At 40.6% G+C, this 17794-nt stretch overlaps 1 protein-coding gene and 1 pseudogene across 1 annotated transcript; both read right to left on the bottom strand.

The window, feature by feature from the left end:
* Positions 1 to 4601: 4601 nt before the first annotated feature.
* LOC104415541 (nuclear transcription factor Y subunit C-3) lies at positions 4602 to 7266 on the bottom strand. Its single transcript, XM_010026868.3, is given in 5 exon segments — positions 4602 to 4932; positions 5195 to 5264; positions 5267 to 5533; positions 5536 to 5993; positions 7002 to 7266. Coding segments are annotated over 3 exon segments (756 nt in total). The 5' UTR covers positions 5978 to 5993; positions 7002 to 7266; the 3' UTR covers positions 4602 to 4932; positions 5195 to 5217.
* Positions 7267 to 8949: 1683 nt separating this feature from the next.
* LOC120286734 lies at positions 8950 to 11395 on the bottom strand (annotated as a pseudogene).
* Between the last annotated feature and the right edge of the window lie 6399 nt (positions 11396 to 17794).

Below are 17794 nucleotides of genomic sequence, written 5' to 3'. Positions count from 1 at the left end.
CGCAGCACAATAAACAGCTCAACCCAGCTAAGGCCATAAAACATGGTAAAAAGGTTTCCTATTTTGGCCAAATAGATCTGCACGATTCATTAAGTCTCATTGGTGGAATAAGAAAGCAATATTTGATTATACTCTTCTTGTAACCTAATATAATATTGTGAATATGGCCTCGATTTCTTGCTATTAAACTACGGATTTTCTGGTTTTTGTAGGTTTGCTGGTGTAATTGACCAATTCTAACCTCATTTGGCCCCAGTAACTAATTATGGTACCTTCTGTATTTCTCATTAGCATCGGTCCACCTGGTTAATTGTTTCCCACGATTTTCTTTCATCGAATGCAGAAGCACGAAAATATAAGTTTACCAAAAGGTTATGAATGGTTGAATTGCGAAAATTCAGGCCAGCATAGTATAAGCTCTCGGGGTTGTAAATTAAAATATAGTATAAGCCTATTTAGGATTTTTACTTACAAATTTCTCACCATTTCTCACCACTCCCTTCACTGCTTCACTTTGCACCTTTGCAATGATAAAGTTTATTGAACGGTCGTTCATTGTCCATTAAATGATTATCATCTCAAGGAACTTATTTCAAAGGTGAGCTTAGTTATATACAAAAGATAACAGACTAATCAGCGTCTTTTTCTAGTGTGCATTCACTCGGACAATTTATAAGTCAGTTGCATTGTCCATATGCTTTGGAAGCGAATTTATTGTACCTTTCGTGACATAAATTTGCTCATCATCATTCTTGCATTTAGTCAGAAGCAATTGAAAAGATTTATATGGTTTCTTACACAACCGTTCCTTTCTTCTGTCAGTCAATCTCTCAGTTTATATTCAGTATGCCGAAAGTAATGGGCACATCATACAGGGTAGGACTCAGACGATTTAATTTGTTTAAGAATAATTTATATGGCAATTGAACCTAAGAAAGATCAGAGAATTCTGTAAAATGGTAGCGCACCCAAGTATCATTTGTGCGTTTTTCTCTTCATGTTCCACTAAGACATTAGATTTATCCTGATATCCTGCTCCTTGAATGATGTCGCATTCTCCAGCAGATTCTCATTGAAAATGGCGTAACCAATGAATGCTACAGTGCCTATCTTTCCCACCGACATACACCCCATCTCACGTTTCAGAGAGAAATTCATGGCAATAACATCATATTTATGGACAACCGGAGTATCTCTCTCCTCAGACCGGAGGTTAGTGCAATAACACTTTATGCTCATGCATAGTTCGGTTGGATCATTTCTCTTTGCAGCCAAAAACTGGTTTTCCTTCGGTTGTTGTATAGATTGCGAATAGCACATTGACAGGTAAGAGATACGTTAATTTGATTTCTTGGCTAGTTCTTCATTTGTTAGCTTTTGAAACTTTACAAATCAAGCATGTCATTGGCAGCAGATATATTGCATGAACATTAATGATGTACATTGCACGTTATAGATTTGATTGTCTTAAATTCTCACTTCTGCTCATTTTGAAAGCGATCGTTCTCCTCTAATTATTTATAGGGCCGATAGGATCTGCTAAAGTGGACCTTGCAGAGTCCCAAGACTCTTACCTGTGCCGGGTGTCTGCCAGGGGCAAGAAAATATCAAGTACGTACCTAATACCCAACTTAATAGGTACCCAACATAGTCATGATAACAACCAATATTCACCAGAGTGAGGAATCCAGAAAGATATTTTCTTTTTTGTTGTATGGTGTTATTTCTTCATTCTGAGACTTTCAATTCATATGGTGATCTGAAGGTAATGACACATTCTTTGAATTTTGCTTTTATGCTGCCGCATTTAGTTGTGAACTCAACACAGACAGTGAGGTCTTGATTGAAGGAGAAACAAGAACAGAAAACCTTCATCAATCAGGACACTTGACTCTCTCCTTTCACCTGCTGTTCATCCCAACAAACCTCAACTTTGGTGCTGGTGGGATTTTGAAGGGAGCTGTCAAGAAGCTGATCAATACCGGATGACTGTCAGGCAGCTCAGAATTTATAGAATACGCTAGTAGAATTCCTGTGTGCAGTTCTAATGAAGTACTTGTTCGAAAAAAGTAATGTTAAACATACCTGGTAATGGCTTTTCTCTTTACTTGGAATTGATAATTCTAAAACTATTCTTTTCATCTCGCTGTTATATGTTTTACCATTTCATGATTTGTTATTCATTAATATCCATTGAACTTGTCTCGATTACCATATTAAAATGATGTAGGTATTGTTTTGGTCGGTTTGACATTGGGCTTTCATGCATCTTTTTTCATATATTCATAGATTATCTGGATATTGCATTGGGTCTTGAGTTCTGGCTAGTCCCTCTGTTATGCTCTCCAAGTCACATCGATATATGAGTTCGAGGCAGTTTCGCATGACCTTGATGTATGGTTCTTCTGGTTGTTAGCATTCTTTATATCTCTCCTTTGCAATTGCTTGATGCTCTCCAAAGGGCCACATTCAAATTCACAGGCTGTCTCCATTCATTCGGTGATTGTGTGATCAATTCCGAGATCTTCTGGAATTATTATAAAATTCCTTTCTCTAAGATTAACTGGCTACCCTCATTTATGTTTCAACATTTTCAGAACATACTGTGAGTAGTATGTGCCACTTGTTGACCTAAGCATATGCCTACCTATATAAACCGTTGACTCAGCTCCTACCTTTCACAGTTTCAGAGCCCAACTTGGTAAAGCCTCTACTTGTTTCTTGTTTCCTTGTATTGCCAGTTAGGGAAACTATCAAATTGCACAAAGAAATTTCATCTTTTTGTGATTTGTTTGCAGAAATGTTTCTGGTTGTGATTTATGCAAGTCATTTTGGTACATGCACCAATAAAGGATAATAACCAAAATAAAGATTACAGCATCAGTGGACTTTATGGATTTTGTTTGAATGGCTTTCATCTGTGGCACCTGCGATACACTCACAGAATCTGATTTCTCTGTAAACACGGAGGAAACTCAGTAGTTAACTGCTCTCTACAAGACCAAGCTAAATCTGGCAAAGCATGCGACTACTATATAAAACAAATACAACTTTGCTATTGGGAACTGTGCAGTCCCTGAATCAGGATATAGAGCAAGGCAGAAGTGCATCACGGACAAGACCCATGAGTATCCTTAACATGGACATTGCAGAGTCTGACCGTTCCCTGTTCCAGAGGCTCTTCCACTAGGTGAGAAGAGATAGTAAGTTCCTGATGGCCAAAGTTAATATTTGCTCTATATAGTAGTCCCAGTTCTTTGCCAGATCTTACTTGGTTGTTATGGGGTAAGAAGCTGATTGCTTATTTTCCTCCTTGCTCTACTATGCAACCCCAAACGTAATGCAAAAACTTCCATATTAGGTTCATTTGACCTGCTGATTTGGCTTGGAAATGGTCATTGGTGTGCAAGTGTCGGGATATCTGCCATTTGACCATTTGGTCCGCAAGTTTTGCATCGGTTTCAGTTAACGGTGCTTAAGAAATGGATATTTTCCCTTCCGTGTGCTGTAGCCATCTGATCTGATTGTTTTTTATTAGTCATGACAATAAATGCGCGTAAGAGACAGGATTTCGGCAAGATATATCTTTCTTTCTTATGGTGTTATTTCTTTGTATTAGGAGTATGAAGTCACAAGATAAATCATGTTGAAGCACTAATGCATACTCTAAAACTTGCTATCAAGTTGCTGCAGCATTAAATGGTGAACTTTTTGCAGATGGCGGAGTAGAGATCAGAGGAATGACCGTAACAGGTGATGAGACGGATCACAGGTCTGGAAAGGTGTTTGAGTGGAGAATTGAAAGCCTTTTCCCGACTGGGCTCTTCTCTCTCTTTTGAGCTGCCCAGACCCATTGATCACACAGTTCACCGGCAACTTCAGTGCGGATGGGATTTTCCAGTGATTCATTGAGAAGCGGATGGACAATCGGTAAATCTGGCAACTGAGGCTTCACAGGAGTATTGACTTCATAAAGAAATGTCAGAGCGTCTCTGGGCACTTGCCGAGGCTCTTTAGTTATGCTTTTGTTAAGATAAGACTTTTCAAATAGTTTTTAAGTCTTGTACGTTAGTCCTCATCCATTCTACTAATGAGCTATATTTGCCCTTTAAAGTATTGGATACTCTTGTTTTCCTATAGAGAATATGTTGCTCTTCACATAAATCAGATTATGCAAGCAAGTTTATCTGGTTGTGATTTCTCGCTTGTTTTCTCATTACCTACGCTGAGGTACAGTAAGCCAGATAAAGAGTGTAAGATGTTCAGACCGTTGGGCTTCGTTTCACATGGCTTTCGTCTACAATATCAGCACTTCCAAGTCCTAGATATGTCCAAGGGTGTTATCTGGCTTTTCTGGTCTCTTGTCCTAATCTTACCTAGATTTGGTCCATATCACCGTGACAAGATAGATGGGGATCGAGTAAACCTTCATAAAGTCAGTATGCGCTCTGGGCACCTTGGATTGGCACATACTATCCACGAGTGTCCTTAGAAGGTTGTAAATGGATGAGTCTTAACTTAAAAAGGTGGTGTTTTCCTGTATTATGGAATTCAGGGCCCATCAAGCAATCTCTGAGCGAATATATCCATGAATCAGACTGTGTTGCCAAAGCACATCGAGCAATTGCATTTTAAGGGTAAAGGAGGATAAGGATCAAGTCACTTGAAGGAGAAGGTGTAGAACTTAGTGCAGAATGAATACACAATCCTTTTCAACAAATCAGATGCCAAAATGACAACTAATTTTGTATCTTCAGGTAACTAAAACGAGGGAAACTGAGAAGGTAACATAGACTAAATCAAGATCGGCTACTCTTAACAATCATGTTATGCATCATCTTCACTCTTCTCCAGTCAGAATCAGGTTATCAACTCAGAAGGCCTCTCATTCCATTCTTCAGATACCAACTGGCCAATATGTGGAGAGAGAATCTGTCAAAGAAGATACTTACCAAATAAGTTTGATCTAGAATAATCTCAAACAACAGAGAAACCCTGAATTCTGATATCAGAAAGCAAAAAATATCCACACATGCCAATGACCATGCTAAACACTTCATCGATGACACTTACGATTTAACTTTCGGATGCATGTGCAAGCACATGATTAGGTACATATGAGACCATAAATGGGTCATTCCCAAAGAAGTCACAGCTAGGATTCAATTTAAGCAGAATTCGCAAATAAACTTACATATTCTCTACTCAGTATTATAACTACTGATGATCTGAGGGAGATTGCTGTTGCTCTGATGTCTCGGGCACATTTGTTGAGCCATATATGGATACATGGCAGGATCAACCACACCCTTACCAACAAACATCCCCGGAGGCCCAGCCTGACACACCTGCTGCGGCGGAACGTAGCAATAAGGTAGCCCATCCACGGGCCCGCTGGCAGGGAGCACTCCTCCTGGAACTGTCCCAAGCCCTTCCTCCTTCAGCTCCTCCCTAGGAACAATATCCACCAGAAAGTCAAAGACATCTGTCCGGGTGATTGCTGCTGCTATATCATTCTTCTGGAGCGTCCGCTCTTGTTCTCCTCGGTGTGGTTCCAGGAGCGCAATGTCAGTTCCAGGATGAACATCTCGCACGCCCTAGCAAACACGATCGGCGCCTCGGCCGAGATCATCCTCACATCCTCGTCGGCCTTCATGATCTTCTTGATCCTGGCCAAAGGGAGGCTGTGGTTCTTGAAGTCTGCGACCCTGTCGATTTCTTGATACTGGTTTGCCCAGAAAGACTGGAGCTGTTGCTGCAGTTGCTGCTGCTGCTGCTGGTGAATTTGCTGATAGGCCAGTTGGTTATGTGCAAGCTGGGATCCCGGCGGCTGAGGCTGGCTAGTCGGCTGAATATGCGGGAAACTCGAAGGGCCGATCATCTGGCCTGGCTGATAAGGCATCGTGCCGTAGGGCAATTGACCTGCGGCAGGAACAACCCCAATCGGTGGGGGTTGACCGTGTCCTTGCTGATCCATCTTGATTCAAGCACAACTAAGAGCAAAAAAGAGATTAATAAGTATCAGCTGCTAACACAAATGAGACCAAACACTGTTTCAATCATGGTGTATGTGAGTTTGGACGTATGGAGGAGCACAGTGCTGTGAGTTCGATAAACGAAGCAAAAAGGAAACTAATGGAATTCCACTTTAGCCCCTTTACGGACTGTGCAAGTGGGTGCAGAATAGAGAATAACGGCGCTCAGTTTCTGTCCAGCTTACACATGGTAAAGCTCTCAGATCTGACATTCTATCAAAGCACAGAAAGATCACGTAATCGTGCTATCAATTATCAGAGCCCTCCACAAGGCTAACGCAGAGCATATTGCCCCATCAGCATTCTAGATTCGGGGAACCTCTACAGGAAAAGAGAGAGAGAGAGAGAGAGAGAACCAGATTTGTGAATTCTCTAATTCTTTGACCCCACTGCCCCACGAAGCAAAACAATATTTTCCAATTTCCAACGCACTACAATATAGAGCTGATGCCTTCTGCTATCTAACTGGAATGAAGGCAAAATCCACTGAAGGATTCGGCTGGTTCAAACATGAAAGAGAGGAACATGAAACCAAACACCAAGAAATAAAATCCCAGAAAATTCCAGCTATTCTTGTAATTAATAACACGCCATCAATTCATGAAGCCGAACAAGAAAACCAAACACCAAGAAATAAATCCCACCAAACGGCTCCATCAGAACCGGCCTGAACAAGAGAATCTTAAACATTGAAAAACAAACCGAGGTACCATTATAGCTCAAACTAACGAGACCAGTCTCCGTCACTGATGCATCAGATCCGAGATGTTTGGATCATGGGAAAAAAAAAACACCGAGCCAATCAGAGCCCAGAAATCACCAACCAAGCATCGTACGAGCCCAAAAATCCGTGAGTCAAATTTACAAGATTTCATGCATTCCACCGACGAATCTTTCCTCTTCTGTTTTTTCCTGCGTTTGCATGCACGTTTATACAATTCAGGAAGAGGGACGAAAAAGGTGTACCTTCTTTTACGTGCAGACTCGAGTCCGTGGAAAAGGGAGGAAGCCGGAAAAAATAGCAAGAAAAGGCAAATATGTCAGAGAAGCTTTTGGATCTGATACGATGTTCTTCTCCTGCGTGGTGAATGGAAAGTGTGTTGCAGAGAGATTAAAAGGGAAGGCTTTTTCCCAAGAGCGATCTGGTGCCGTACACACGGGCAAGATCTGATCTTGGAACTTTGGTGTTTCTTTTGTTTGGTAATGATTGATGTCTGGTTTTGTTGCGACACATACCTAAGAACTCAACTGAAAAACACACCCACCAAAAAATAATAATTGCCAAGTAAAATAAATTAAAAAAAAAGAAGAAGATTCTTCTGTCTTTCTGTTTTGTCACTTTCCCATTTTGTTATTTGTTTTCTTTCTTCTTATGGCGCTTTTGCCCTCGGATGGATCCATATTTTACTGTCAATGTCACATGGACATGATTGTTCATGAGCCCGTTTGGTGCTCCATGTTTCCTCTAGATACAAATCTGATGACGTTATAGCAGTGAACTTTGCACCACTGACTGAGAAAGTGCGCTTCTGATATAAGTAATTAGAAGGTTCGTGCATTTTCTAAGTAATTTATATCATGAAATCGGATGAAAAAAGAAGAAGCACTGACGAAAAGAGAAAAAATCACGCGTCCATTCAAATCAATTAATGATTAGTTCAATCCGATAGTACTACAGTCAAGATATGAGAAATGTTGCTTGAACTTTAAAAAAAAAAAAAAAAAAGAAGATATGATCATACTTGCCATCACCTTAGTCCAGGGTGGTACTACTAATGAATGGGTTTTGATGGACTGAATTTTGCTTTTGGGGTGTCCAGGAATGGGTCTTATCCTCTTCTGAGCCTAGAACGACTACATATATGGTTATTTTTGGTCGAAGACTACATATGTGGTTCATTGAGGCAAAATCATTTCATTTTCTCAGGCTTAATCTACATGATGGTACACAGTTCTGAGGTAGCTAAAGGATCATCAATTCATTCAATGAGATTTCATATTGACAAAGTTCTTTCCGTGACCTGGCAATTGGTTAGGTGGCCTACATGCAGCTGAAAAGAGGATAGTGTACGGATGGACAGTAGGATTTTACTGACGGCCAACATCATCCCCAGCCGAAAAGGAGGGTATTGTCTTTTGTCTCTTTTTGCAACCAGATGATGATGGATCGAGCTCATTTTCTTAACTTGAATAGGACTCTGAGACCACCCTCAATACCTATGCAATAACCCAAAAAGAGAGAACCAAATACTAACTCCTCCACCCCTCTTTGAGAAAATTAAGCTGCTCCTGAGCCAAAAATTGGAACATTGCACATTGATAAATCACCAATACTTTTGCGGTAGTAGCATTTGGGCCGATTACTAACGTTTAATGGATTGTTTCGAAAATACCAACTGTTCCGATAGTTTACCAACATTTACTGCTCAGCTTACCAACTGGGGGAAGTTACCACATCCGTGGTAGCTAAATGTTGGTGACCCACAGCTACAAAAATTTGCATGACCTAGAAAGAGGCAGCTTCCGACAAAGCAATTGAAGGATGCTCCAGCTACCAAATATTTTCCGAACACCCAGTTGAACCTAAAGGTACCCCTCGCATAGTTGTATAAGCATTAACTTGAATGAGCATTGCATGCTTCCACTGATCTAAAAACCTACAATTGCCCATATTCCAGTAATCAAGTTCTCAGCAGTTCCAAAGACACAAAATTTCCCAATCATGTGATCACAAGCCATGCGCACACTACTGGGCAAGGCCAGAATGGAAAAGAAGACTACCTATTCTTTTAGATGTGTATTTTAATTTGGGAAATCAGCCGTCTTAGTGCCTAAACTCTAACTTTCTCCAAGAAGTTATATCCATACGAATGCTCTAAGGTACAGCAACAACACGACAAGTCTTTCTCGTGTCTCATCTATATTCCTCTGGCAAGCGGTAACCCGACATGACTATTTTGTCTGCAAACATTTTTCCTGTCTTCGGCATCACATGCCAGTGCAATGTGAAGTTGAATTCTTTGCCACGAAGATTACCTCCCTATAAGAAAGATAAATGACAGTTAGGCCTGTGGATGTCTTAAAAGAGAGTGTAAAGAACTACTGATTCAGTGTAATGAACAATCACAATTCAGATAAAATTTGTTAGAAACTATTATCAGAAAGACTGGAGTACCTGGTCAATTAGACGATACTTATTTGGTGTCTGATCCAGAACTTTGCATGCTCTTTGGCAGGGATAATGCCATCCCACAAAGATACCTGTTCAGAGATGTTTCTACAGAAAATTAAGAGCATATTCACAGTCTTTGGTTGTTAAGCTCATGTGATCCAGTGCCACAAGCATTGGGACTTACATAACTAATGTGCCACGAATTGGCAATTTATGCTAATTTTTAGCACCATCAACATCAGTGAATGCGAGTGGTTTCACATATTCATGAAGAAAAATGCCATTGATCAGAAAATATCACCAAACTCTTGCTTTTAAATGTCCTCCTAAGTTTACCTGATTCAATGAATTCTTTGGGGTTTCATATTCTGCTGCTACAAAGACGAAAACCTGCAAACAGTTCAAGCAGCTGTTTAATAATATTTTTCTTCTTTTGAAATCAACTTATAATACAGGATATAGCTCAATGGCTTCAAGCAGATAAAGAAATAGGCTGTGGTAGCACAATTCTTTATTTCAAATTCTCTATCTTTACAGACTAAGTCAAATCTCTTTTCTTGACTTCTCTGAAAATAGCACAGAGTTCCATTAATGAAAAATGATGTGATTCCCTACTTGCATAGGTACTTTAAATTCACATGACCCCTAAAGGCCACAACTTTCAAGAACTACATGGTATGTGCTATTTCTAACCTGCTTAGTGTTCCATGTAAACAAGGACTGCAAGTCTGCCGTTATATTCAAGGTCAAGCTGACCTGCATACAACCAAAAAAGAAAGTCCAGTCAACCAATAAATAATTCAAATTCATTCAGGAAAAAAAAAAAAAAAGAAAACTGTGTAAACCCGACATCAATCTCACAGGTCCATGAAACATAGTGAATACAAGAGGCAAAAGATGTGAATGGCCAGCAATGGATGAGGCATGACAACAACGAGAGAAGATCGACCAAATGACCAGGTAAGACAGATATAACACGCAGATGAATCAATCTACATATAGTCAAGAATTTATCGTTCCAGTGTAAAGTTTGCAGTACTCTCGACTCCAGTATCATCAGAAATAAAAACATAACAGGCACCCAAAAGATGTTCATATATAACAAACCCAGTCACGAACATAAGTAAAAGCACAGATTACCAGCTGATTCAAGAAAGCCCCAACTGCCAGACTACTCAAAATGATCATAGCAATGAATCTACTGATTGTGGCACCCCAAATAGCTTTTAGCAGAATGAATGTTTGTTGCAGATAGCCAAAACCAAGAAAAATCATCATACCTCATCATTCCCATCAGGATGTCTCTGAAACCAATTAATATTCAAAATCTGCACGCATTGCAAAATCCATTGATCAAACAATGAACAAAAACATCAACTAACCCACTATGCCAATTCATCATCTTACGTATTGACAGTACATTCATGAAAATAAGAGAAGAAAGCTGCATCTCAAAATTATCAACAGAAGCACGACAAAGTTCTATTTGCGTCAAAGAAAAGAGCACTTCAGTGCCCACAAAGACCTATATATACAAACGGAGGCAAGAAAAATGAAAAACAAAACATCCAAGCTGTTGAAAAGATGTGACATAAAATGCATCAAAGAAGTAATCTATATGAATTCGACAAGTGAAATGATATCAGGGGAATGAGCTCATGGTATTACAAAGGAACCTCCTCAGTGGACTGTGATTACGATCCCAAAACAGCCAAGATCAGACCTTCACGAGCTTGTCCAAAAAAAGCGCAGCAAAATCAAAGTTCACAGGCATCCGGCCAATCCTCCAGATTTTCTATCGAGGCGATCCATGCAATAAAGGTCACGCATTTCGGTTCTTTCACAGAATCAATCAAGGACAACATTACAGAGAACATCATCGCGACGAGAGGAATTGATCGGACATAATAAAAGAAGCACGCGCTCAGCCTCCTATAAACCACCTAGGACTCAAAACTCGAACATCCACGGAACGGATCGAGGGGCGATATCGACGGAAGCAAGACCGCGGCGGCGGAGAAGACGACGAGAAGGGAGGGAGGGAGCGAGCGAGCGACGGACCTGGATTTCGGCGGAGGGAGAAGGGGAGTTGAGGTTGTCGGAGAAGGAGGCCATGGCGCACATCAGCGCCAGGATGGTTAGGGCAAACGTCAGCAGGGGCGTTCGCCCGGTAGCCGAAGGAGTGCATCTCTTCTCTCCCTCTCTCTCTCTCTCTCTCTCTCTCTACTGCGTTTCGATGAGAGAGAGAGGCGAGTGCGTCGGAGGTGGCGTTTTGGTGGACCGGCGCGGCGGCGGTCGGGAATGGCTATGGCTGGTGACGCTGTAGACGTTCGCTGATTGGACGGAGGCAGCGAAGTGGGGGCCACCCGTGTGTGCTCTAATGCTGACGTGGCCTTTTCTCTTCGTCTCAGGCCCGAATCTATATTGGGCCGGATGCAGGCCCAAACTCGCAAGGCCTGAATGCTCCATTCCGGACTTACCGGGCCGGATTGGTCACCGATATTGAGAAAGAAAATAGGGAAAACCGGTTTTTTTTTTATTCTCCCTTCCTGTCCTTTAATCCTTTTTATTATATTTCTTTTTGGCGCTAGGGTGTTTATCCGTCCATAAATAGAAATTGTAATTCTTATTCGTCGTGACTAAGAGTCTCCGAACCTTAAGTTGCTATTCATTTTTATTAATATGTTAGATTGTTTGAGTTATCAACTAAGGATGTGTATGGTTATACTTCTATTCCCGAGAATAATTTATGTTCCGCAAACAAGTTTTTTCAGTAGAAAAACAGGTTTGACAAAAAAATAGAATTGCTTTTGGTAAGACCTTAAAAATTTCTATTCCAAATTTTTGTCGTTTCATTATAAAAATGCCTGTGGAGACTTAACAATTCTTGTTTGGATAAAGCCGTTCCTTTTTGTAAAGATTTGGTGATCAAGATTTTATGAGATGGTATCAAAAAATCCAACTTAATAGTTAGTTAAAGACGAACAACTGAAATGGTAACGAGAGAGTCTCACTAGTTTATAATTTACAATATGAGGAGATTGACAATAAATCTTTAGGCATTATAATAAACATGTGTATAGACCTTTTGAACTTTATTAACGGCAAGAAGAAAAGAAAATGTTGCCTAGTGGAATAGGCAAGGATGAAACAACGAAGAAAGGAGGCAATCCTGAGTTGGTGCGTTTATTTACACAAACTCATCAAATCTTCAAGTAAATGACATCGGAAATCCATAGAACACATGTGACTGCTATGAACACAAGACAGATGGTTATGGCAAAGGTCTATTCAAAGTCATCTACTTTCTATTAAAATAGAATTGCAGAATGGCAGATTATCTTGAAAAATGTTTAGAACAAAATCTCAAAGGAAGAAAACATCGTTTCTTAGTGAAGTCACCAAGCTGTTGGCACCTAGTATTGTCTGTAAAAGAAAACAACATTAAAAAAATCCATATGGTAAAGCCTTAAGAGCTTATTCAATTTTGAATCTAATTTTCATCAAAACATTTTCACATTTTTTATGCTAAACTAATTCTAAACTAAAAATTAACACTAAAATCTATTAAAATTACTCAAAATCTAATTTCTAAATTTCTTTTTTTTTTTTTTTCCGAAAAATGGGGACTCGAGTAGGTCGGGAGACCCTAATTCAGATTTAGGTCTCATTCGAACCTTGTGTCAATTGGGTAAAGACAAGCATAATGTTAAGCTAAGTTTGTTAGTCTAAAATGACCTTATTTCTCTTTTGGTCCTAAGAACAAAAAAAGTAATTTTTTTATATATTTTTTGTTTCTATTCCAAATTTTTTTCCTAGTTACTTTTTTAATTATGGGGAATATAAAATTAACTGAAGAACACAAATAGATTTATGTTCTTTCTAGTTTCGGGGAGGGAACAAAAGAACAAAAAAGCGGATAATGGAAACGCTACCAAACGCCCTCTTATTAGCATAATGAGTCTATTCAAGAGCATGGAGTACTCAAGAAATAGCCAAATCGAAACAGTTCATTTGATTGAGGTTCCGGATGAAGAAAGTAAAATAATGTTACGTAAGACAGAAACTAAATCGTTCTTCTTATCCATACCAAAACTTTGGCAGCCAATGCTCTAGATGGACCCGTTTCAGCAAGCGTGGTTAGGGCAACCTCAGCTGCTGACCGTTCTGCTTGCCTTAACGTAGAGCAGAAAGGAGGGCAAAAGTCTCTCCATTGAAGTCGACTGTAGCTTTAAATCGAGTGGCGTGATCTGGCCCTTCCCGGATGCAAGAACAGGAGGGCAAGTTGAAGCAGCTTTTTCTGAGAATAAACCCCATTGATTGGCTGGTCTTAATTGCTATTCGGCAGAGCGTATATTAGTCTCTCCATATAATCCACGACAAGTAGGCAAGCTTTATGTTCTTTAGAGGAGGCAAAGAGTAGACAGTTTGCATATAAAGAAATGAACTTAATGAGAAGTCGTCTTTACCGGAAGAGAAGTAGATAGAGGACCCTATTCGTTTGGGGTGTTTGTCCTTCTTCTTTTGTTTGATTGATTTCACTCTCGATTGAAACCGACACCGCTCGGGTACAAAAGCAGCGGTGAGTGCTGTAAAATCGAAGAACCGATGATTCATCTGTTGGAATGCTCCAAGTATGTTGGGTCCTCGGTCATTTATGGGCATCACCATTAAGCAGAAGCTCGCATCAAAGAACTGGGAAACATTTCTGTGCGGAAGGAAAAGATTAGCTCCTTCAAAATGGTATGTCATGCTTGGAGCGGTGAAATTCTGATGAGGCATATCATAGCACAGGTCCAAATCGCCCGGTTGAGGAGGGAGAGGATGCCAAGAATAATGCCTTTCGAAATATTCGATTATTTTCTCTTTTACGACCTTATAGGCAGTTTGAACAAGAACCGAATGAGGACTTCCTGAGTCCAAAATGAACCCACCTGTGTGGTCTGGTCTCATTCGAAAAATTTTAGGATCTATGTTTAGGCGCTTCCCATTGATACTAATATCATTAACTTTTAACCGTGTATTAAATTACGTTAGGAATCAATCTGGTCGTCAAGTAGCCAGAATGTCTGTCTATTTGCGGGTCATCCCCAAAATGGAGAAATGAGTAAGCGCCATGGTCGTGAAGCGGAGGCTAGCAATACGATATGCGGTTTTCATCATATTGATATATTGCATAAAGATAGATCACCTTCCAATCCCAACCCAAATATCCCTGCTATGTCGTTATTTCTTCCGCTCTTAGCCCAACCCATGTTACAATTGTCCAGACCACAGCCAAAGACGGTGTTGAAAAATCTTTTGGGAGATCCCTTATCGAGAAAGAGGAAGGAAGGTGTTTGATCCGAGCTGGCCCCTACTGCAGCAATGGCCATCTCTAGATCCAATGTAAGTCAGATCGTACATACAAATGTGTCGTTTTTTTAGACGTGAGAGAGAGGTGATTAAAAAAGAAAGAAAAAGGCAAGGACAAGACCCCAACTGTTCATCTTCTCCAGGGGTTCTTCGCTGCAAAATTTCCACCGGTTTGTGCTACTCCCCCTCGCATCCACGCAGCTGCGCCTCGCCCGAGCACCGGTGCCACAGCAGCTCGCCGAACTCCCTCGCCACTGCAGCCCACACCACCGCGCCAGTATCGAGCTGGCCACCGCTCCCTCCGCCCGAGATCCAGTCGCTCCGCCGTCCACAGCACCCTCAGCCGGTCTCCGAGCACCACTGCCCGCACCACCTCCGCAGCCACTGCGCCTCCGCCCTCTATTCGAGCACCCGCAGCAACTCGCCCGCCGGTCACAGCGCCTCTTTTCGCGCCTCCGCTTCTGCAGACGTCACACGCCTCCGCCTGTACCCCCGTCCGAGCGCCACTCAGCCGCCGCGCCTGCACCAGCGAAGCCGTACGCCCCCGAACTCCGACGACGCTGCCCGAAGCTCGCACCGCCCCGTCGCCGATCTGCAGCACCGGAGTCCCAGCGCCCCGCTCTCCTCCGCCCCGACGCCGCCCCTGCTCAGCCCGCGCTGACCCGCGACGACCAGGTGCCCCTGCAGCTGCTACCGCCTCGCCTTGGACGCTTGCCAGCCCCGCGTCCGCAACGCCCAGCGCCCGTGCTCCGCCGCCCGCCGCCCTTGCCGGACCCCCTCACCGGATTGACGACCCGCTTCCCCTTCGGTGACCACGAGCAAGCCGTGCGTGGGAAAGGAAAAAGAAGAAAACAAAGAAAAAAGAAAAAAAAGCAAAAAGGGGAGCACTAGATAGTTTTTTATTATTATTATTATTTTATCCTCTTTTATATAGTTTATAGTTTGTTTTTATATAGTTTCTTAGCGTGAGTATCCATTAATGCATGATTGAAGTTCCAATGTGAAATAACCCCTCAATTTAGGGATTAGGAGTTCGGTTTTCGCGCCCGAAATCCGACTCACGATCCCGTATAAAAATCGACAATCCAATCTCATGCCCGAGATTCGATTCGCGATTTAATTTAAAATTGATCGACCCGATCTCATGCGCGAGATACGGTTTGTCAATTTTGGGTATTAATCTTATCTTGATTGAATTGGATATTTTGCATAAAAAAAAATTCAAAAAAAATGCAAGTTAGATTAGGGCTAGGGTTAACGTGTTTAGTTATTTCTTTTTTTTTTTTTAAATCCAAAAAATGTATTCATGATATTAGTCTTTTTCTAAGAATTGCACGTGTCAATCTAGGATAGGTTTTTTTATATGACAAAAAAAAGAAAATCCCCAAAAAGAATTAATTAATTTAGGATGCTAGTTTTTAGGTTGTATGTTTAATTGTGTGCAAATTTTTAAAAAAAAAAAAATTCGAATTTTTTATATATAAAAACGAACAAAAATCATCATGCATTTTAGAATAGAATTGCATGTCTCATTTTAAGTTTAGACCAATTTGCATCTTAGGTTAGAAATCGCTAGATTAAAATAACGTCTTAGTTTAAATTAGGATTTAGCGTGACTCAACTCCTAGGTTTAAATTGGAGGGAATTTTAATTTAGCTAGGTAATTTTTGCATTTGTCTTAATTTCGAATATCATGAAAAATTCAAAAGCTTGTCTTTAGATAAATTAGTTTCAATTTTTAGGATAAATTGCATTTTTAGGAATATAAATATCATGTGCACGTCATGTAGAATTAGGCTCAGATAATTACAAAAAAATTACCCGTCATTATAATTAGGCCATTTTGATTTGCATATTGCATATTCATTAAGAAAACATAAAAAAAATAATAAAAAAATATTTTACTCACGTCATGTAGTCTAGAAAACATCGTCATGCCATTCCATGTTAGATTAATAGCATGCATTGCATATTGCATGATTCCCATTGAGTAAGTAAAAACCAAAAAAAAGGGAAATTGCATGTTAATTAGAAATCATATCTAGGTCTGTTGATATGAATTCTGATCTAACAATGCAGATGCTTTCGTTGCTATGAGGTAAGCCCTGCGATTTATTCATCGTTTTCTTGGGTGTTAAATTGGTGGTTTGCGCATCCGCATAATCACCTCACATGTTAGGATGATAAATTAAAATCAATTTAAGCTGCCTGCAAAAATATTTTTTTCAAATAAAAAGAAATGGTACCGAAAGGGCATTAGAGAAATCTAGTGTAACCAAGTCCCCGAACTCACAATCTCTGGTTCGTAGGAGTGAAGTAATTCTCCCATTACTTTACTTGGGTTTCTAATCTACCCACCAAAAATAGATTAGTGGCGACTCCATGATAAACATCATTTGCATATTAAGAATTTGAACCTAAGTCGCGAATTGGTATGAGCTTGGGAGAGCCCGAGTTAAGTCTAGGCTTAACAATCCATTAGCCGAACCCTTAGGTGGTCCAACCCGCTTCGGGGAGGTCGCGACAACTCCTTTATGCCATCATACCCATTAGCACTTACCAAAGGAATTCCTCCAATCTACCCGTTGGACGGAATCAATTAGGAAGATTGTTCAAGCTATTAAAGGAACGTGTTGATAGCCCATCAATCCTGTTCGCCCATACAATCAGGATCTCGGTTTCTATAAGCAGAACCTTCCAATAATATTTAGACAATCACCATATCTTCAATTTATCGAGTCAATCTTCGATCAATTGAAGGACTCCGTTATGTCTTCTCCAGCCACGAGATCTTCTTCAGTTGATAAGGTCAAATCCTTAACGAAACATCCAGCTCGGATAACCTTTCTTCAACGGATTAGAGACTCACAATGAGGATAGACTTTGAGTCTTGAGTCTCGGCTGTCCGGGAGGTCTTCGACTTTAAATAGCAGAGTCCGCAAGCCTTGACTAGATCGATAGAATCGTTTTGTCAACTTCAAAACACTTCAAGAGGATTTCTCCAACAATCTCCCTTTTTGATGGTGACAAAACTTTCCCGCAGATTTGGATATCTTTGACCCGCAAAACATTCCTCAAACACATATGCATATCTTATAGAGATAAATGGCTAATGTAATAACACTAGAATCTGCAACCTTAAAATAGGTTAGTCCAAAGATATGATTAAGCCATTCACAAGATATCAATATTGGTTAATAGAAGACGATCAAGTCCAAGTCTAGATCAGTTC

Source organism: Eucalyptus grandis, chromosome 8 (genome assembly GCF_016545825.1).
Source record: "Eucalyptus grandis isolate ANBG69807.140 chromosome 8, ASM1654582v1, whole genome shotgun sequence".
NCBI classification, from domain to species: Eukaryota; Viridiplantae; Streptophyta; class Magnoliopsida; order Myrtales; family Myrtaceae; genus Eucalyptus; species Eucalyptus grandis.
The sequence above is the reverse complement of the archived record's forward strand: the minus strand, read 5'-3'. Positions and strand labels throughout refer to the sequence as shown.